A 5,917-nucleotide genomic window follows, 5' to 3' on the forward strand; every position below is an offset into this window, starting at 1 on the left:
GTTATTACATGCCAAAACTCTTCTGGTCTAGTATGTATATAAATTTTTGTTTATAAGGGCAGCATAATAAACTTCTCACTGAAATCCGCCGTCATCCATAATATTCAGCCGAAACCAAAAATAAAATAAAAAAACCAGCAACACTTTCTGAACAAACATGTTTTGGTTTGTAACATTGAAATTAATTCTTCATAATCCAAATATATTCAGACCCAAATTTTTCGGTAACATGGAGAACGGCGAGGTGATGTCAATGAAATCCTGATGGAGAATTTAATTTATTATTAATTTCTTCTTTCGCCTCCATCTATAAAGCTTCATTTTTTTTTCCTTTCAATTTTTTTTAATATTCCCAAACGTGTCTTAGTGATAAATTAACTTAGAGGTTCCTTGACTGATTAAATACAAGTGATTTGCTTCCAATAAACCTTGTCCATGAAAACTTCAAACAACATTAAAAGTACATAATAATTATTATTTTTTTGAAGATCGAGTTTTGATAGTTCAAGATAAACCATGCGCATATATATTAGAAGCACTTCATACAAATCAGATAAAAAATGTAAACGCAGAATCGATCGATCACATAACTTGAGGAAACGGGTCAAGCCTAACCACAGGATAACAAACCAACGGCCTAGCCTTTGGAAGCGACAACCCAAAGCCTTCGTCCAAATCCACAACGCCGTTCCAATCAAAGCACTGGACCAAAGCCGCCACCGTCGTCGGAATCGTCAGGAGAGCCAAATTGACACCGGGGCAACCTCTCTTCCCGCTCCCAAAGGGTATCAGCTCAAAGTGCTGTCCTCTCACATCCACATCCTTCTTCTCTTCCATCATGAACCTCTCGGGTATGAATCGGTGCGGGTCATCCCAATGGGCCGGGTCTCGGTTTATTGCCCATGTGTTGACGAAGAGACGAGTGTTCGCTGGCACATGGTATCCACCAATGGTACAATCCTTGGATGACTCCCTTGCTGTGAAGGCTCCTCCCGGGTGGAGTCTTAGGGTTTCCTTTATTATGGCTCGGATGTATGGAAGGTTTGGAAGGTCCGTTTCTTCTACTATTCTCTTGTTTCCCACCACTTCTTCTATTTCTTTTCTCGCTTTCCCCATGGCTGTTGGGTGGGTCATTAACTCAGATATTGCCCATTCCATTGTTACCGATTGAGTTTCAGTCCCACCTCCGAAAATGTTCTGCCAAAACATGACAAGCAAGACATTTTCATTTTTTTTATATATAATTTTATTCAATATTACTGAAATAATTTATGAATGAAATTATAAAATCAATACTGTATATCAACAAGAGAGTTGCTATTTTGCACCTTAAATGCCAAACAATACATGAGGTAGCACCTCATAATTAGTAATACCTTGTAATATTTATTAAATTCAAATATTTAAGACATAATATTAAATTACACTAATAAGCAATGTTACGTGTATTATACCCATTTGCAAGTCTCGACTAATAAGTGCAATAATTATGTGCACACTAAAATCTAATCGCTAAAGGACAACATCAACAAGTGCAATAATTACACGTAGATACATATTTTTATTTTGAATTGTTTTCCTGAAAATTATGTCCTAATTTTTTTTAACTATTATAATTATTTGAGTGATGCTATTTGGTACCTTAAGATGTCAAGTACTATATGAGGTGACATTTTATGGTTGATTAGAGATATATTATAATATTTATAAATTCGAATGTGTAGAACCTGATATTGAATTTCACCAATAATAATACGTCAATTTCTTGTAATATTGAGCACCAATAATGTCCCTCAGCACTTCTTTAATTATTATGAATGCCTCCAGCATACATGCATGTATGTAGTGTTAATTTATAGTTCTATGGTAATAAAAGTGTATGATTGCGTACACTACAAATATAAATATATATTATTTTAATCATAATATTTTTATATATATATATAATTTTTTTGTGACTAAATTCGTCATAATAAATTATAAATTTTGTGACGAATATATTTAACCACGAAAGGTATAGTAAAAACTTAGCTATAATGATTTTTTTAGTCATAATCATATATAGTGAAGTTTCGTCCTAACTATATAGAAGTTGAGTAGTACAAGTCATGTTGTATGTATAGTGTAACCTAACCCTGAGCCTATTGTGTGTGTGGTGTACATGGAGTACTATTTCCAAATATATGCATATAAAATAATAATAACGTGATGAAAGAATTATGTTTACCATAATATAAGCGCGGATATTTTCTTTAGTCAACTTTATCTTCGATTTCTCATCTTCATACTCATCGAGCAACATATCAAGTATATCCTTATTCACTTCCTCATCATTAGTATCCTCCTTTCTCTTCCTCTTGGCCTCCACATGTTCCTCAATTATCTTCCCCATCAGCCTATCATACCTATCTCTCACCTCCTTGAGCCTCTTCCCAAACCCTTGCAAATCGAACTTCTTACAAAACCAAATGAAATCCTGAACGTTCAACTTCCCCCCCAAATCAGACATCTCATTAATGACATGTCTCATCTCATAAGCGTCGTCGTCGTTTTTGGCACACTTTTGTTTCAACGCCATCCTTGAAACGATATTGTTCGTCAGCCCCATGAGCTGAGCTCCAACGTCGACTTTTTCACCGTCGTTCGCCATCTTCCGCATGTTTTTTATCAACAACCCTATCTCCTCCCCTCGTATCGGACGGTAGAACTCCATCATCGAAGCTCCCAAAAGCTTCGAGACCGTTAGTTTCTTCATAAACTTCCAAAAGGGTCCGTAGGGAGCTAGAACAAAGTCAGAGTTGCCATAGGTTAAATATTGTATGTTGGTCCTTTGTGGTCGGTTCAAGAAGCAAGATTCGTTGGTTTTGAGGCATTCTTTGGCAATTTCGGCTGAGGAGACGAGTAGGGAATGTTTGTTGCCAAACCGGAGGTAGACTATGGGCCCATAACGGCCCGAGACTTTGCAAAAGTCATGGTGCGGGAGCTTGCCGATGAGATGGAGGTGGCCTATTATTGGTAGGGCTGGTGGGCTTGGAGGAAGTGGTGGGTTTGTTTGGGCTTTGAAGGATTTGATGGCCCGGCCCAATGAGATTATTGAGAAGACTGATGCTAAGATGATCACAAGAAAGTTATAGTCTAGGAACTGATCATATAGATGATCAAGTTCAACCATCTTGGGTGGTTGGGGGGAGAAAGAAGAAGTTGGGGGATCAGAAATGTTTTTAAGTATATGAAATATGTGGTGGTTCCAATGAAGGGTACTTTATGTAAAAGGGTTTTAGAACTAGGATATTAGTTACTGTATGATATATAATAAAGTATTAGACACATGTTTGGAGTGCTTTAATTTAGTAATACGTTCATAGTTTTTATTATATACAAGGTCTTGGTCTTCAAATATATTAGTTATATATGCTGGAAACGAGGAAGGAAGAAACAAAAATAAAATTAAAAAATAAAATATTTTGTTTTCTTGTCCAAATTTTTTTTATTGTCATGCCATTATTAGTTACAAAAAATATTTTTTATTTTTACTAAATTAATCGGTAGTCACATCAAGGGTCATCATATTTAAAAAAAAATAATAATTAAAACTATATTTATTACAAGTTGTGTCACAATTAATATTTTAATGCCGATAAACAATAAATTTAGTAACAAATATTAGACTTGCTATGATTGCTTTCTTTCTCACTCTTTTCTCATTCTTTTATTTTCTATTATTTTAAGGAATGTAAATAAGGCCGGGTGGGAATGGGTTTTCATTTATAGCTATCATCTTATTATGATCTTTTGTACCATCGCTATTTACCCAATGTTTTTTCCAATAAATGTACTTAATATTTTTAAATTGATGTATTCTTATACTTATTTTTTATTATTATTTTAAGAAATAATAAAAAAAAGAAAAGAAAAATATATATTTTTAATTTTAAACTATTTTCATATTCTTATTAAAATTAATAAAAATAATTGAAAACTTATATTAATTTTAATAAAATATTTATTAATTTTTAATTTGAAATAATTATTTTGAGAAAGAATAAAAAAGATAAAATAATTTAAAACTTTACAAATAATTGACTACTTATATTTTTCCTTCACTTTTTTATTATTATTCAAAATAATAATAATAAAAAAGTATAAAAGTGTAAAATTTTGAAAACATTAAGTATATTTACCGCAAAAAATAAAAGATCAAATATAAAAATGTAACATTTTAAAAATATTAAGTATTTTAACCGTAGTTTACTCTATTAAATTATAAAATATTAAAATTATATTATTTATCAAATATTCCCACAAAATAAAATAATAATATTAAGATATTTTTACACAAAGTATTCAAATTATCCATATTTTTACATTTTTACTATGGGGCGATATATTTTTTTCTTTAATACAGTTTTATTATACTATTATTTTTAATTATACAGCTACTATATAGCACCGTGTGCTAACTCATCTTATTTTACATTATTCCCGTTTTTTTTCTTCAGTTTTTTTAATATTTTCAGTTTCTCACTCCACTCGTTCTCACATACCCAATACACTCTATTGTAACTATTCTTCTTATCCATCATTTTCCTTTTTTTTCCTATTTTTTATTAATTTATTTTTCTTTCATTATGAGAACACTCGTTCCCCTCTATAATCTCTCTCACAAGATCTATATCACAATTTTCAGCTTCTTCCTAATTCTTTTTTTCTTTTCTTTTTTTTTTTCAAAAGCTAGAGAGAGAATATTGTTTTATTCTTCCAAAATATTTTACTTTGAGTTTTAAAAGGTTTGTCACCTTCTACACTAGTCAATTTTTTTTTATTTCTTTCATATATGTCACACTAAAGACAAAGTACAGATAGGTTAAAATGTGTAAATATCATTTAACCAACATCTTAATATCAAAAAAATAAAAAAATATTTATGTGCAATAAATATGTGTTTTGACAAAAGTTTGTAAAAGAAATGAGAGCCACACAACTTAATACAAATAAAAAAGACAATTATTTCTTACCTAGATTGAGGAGATGAGTCATCATTATGAGTTACATATAGAGTGACATATGGTCGTGATGGATCACATGACATTTATCTCAAGGTTTGGAAAAGGGAGTCCTGTGGCTAGCTTTTTATATTTATAATAAGTGTGTAATTAAAAAGTAAAATCTTTTTCTCATATTCATAACCTATTCACTCTCATTTTCTCTATTTTTTCTTCTTCTTCTTCTTCTTTAGATTTTCACAACAACCACCATTAGAGACTGATGCATGTTGATTTTGTGGTGATCTTCCGTTGATTGTACATCTTTTTTATTATGCTATTATGCTTACAATCATTTGTTATCAACATGACATCTATGCAGTCACAACCTCAAAAAATACGACATATATTCAAAAACAACAACTATAGGTCAACAATTACTTGAAGATGAATTATTTTTTCAGCTTTTGATTTGAATTTGTAATTTTTTTCAACATTATGATTTTTTGAATATGAATTTTATGGAAAATAATTTCGAAATGTTTGATTAAGGATATCTTGTGAAATATGTTTCTTTGATTTTCAGCTACATGTAATAAATGAGGTTGCCGTCATTTACTATTTTTAGAGGTGGGTAGCCTTCTTTCACTTGATATTGTAATTGAATGTTTGTTGTTTCTGGGATGCGGTGCAGTTGATGATATAGTTTTTGAACAATGTCTTCATATTTGCAATCTTTTGGCATCAATTCTCCACTTGCTTTGAAATCAACATGATATATTTTGTCATCCCAATATCCTTGCTTTGTATCAGAATTGATATTGATTCCATTCCCTAAAAAGTAAATAGTACAAGAATTTTTTAGAGTGTTAAGAGTGGCAATTATACAATTTTTTTCCCAGGTTCAGTGACATCAACTGGAGTGCAACACAACA

The 5,917-nt window shown here is 31.2% G+C and overlaps 1 protein-coding gene across 1 annotated transcript; it reads right to left on the bottom strand.

Moving 5' to 3' along the window:
* Positions 1–451: 451 nt before the first annotated feature.
* LOC133831364 (3,9-dihydroxypterocarpan 6A-monooxygenase-like) lies at positions 452–3,224 on the bottom strand. Its single transcript, XM_062261627.1, has 2 exons — positions 2,228–3,224; positions 452–1,197 (listed from the first exon to the last, which is right to left on the bottom strand). Exons 1-2 carry the CDS (start codon positions 3,170–3,172, stop codon positions 583–585), a joined length of 1,560 nt encoding a protein of 519 aa, XP_062117611.1. The 5' UTR covers positions 3,173–3,224; the 3' UTR covers positions 452–582.
* Positions 3,225–5,917: the final 2,693 nt, after the last annotated feature.

Source organism: Humulus lupulus, chromosome 4, assembly GCF_963169125.1.
Source record: "Humulus lupulus chromosome 4, drHumLupu1.1, whole genome shotgun sequence".
NCBI lineage: Eukaryota > Viridiplantae > Streptophyta > Magnoliopsida > Rosales > Cannabaceae > Humulus > Humulus lupulus.

What these genes read in the sequence shown, in the direction of transcription:
- LOC133831364 (XM_062261627.1), bottom strand. Translation starts at nt 3,172, where the DNA reads ATGGTTGAACTTGATCATCTATATGATCAGTTCCTAGACTATAACTTT. An exon ending in ATATCCGCGCTTATATTATG is followed by an intron (nt 1,198 to 2,227) that starts GTAAACATAATT and finishes ATGTTTTGGCAG; the next exon opens with AACATTTTCGGAGGTGGGAC.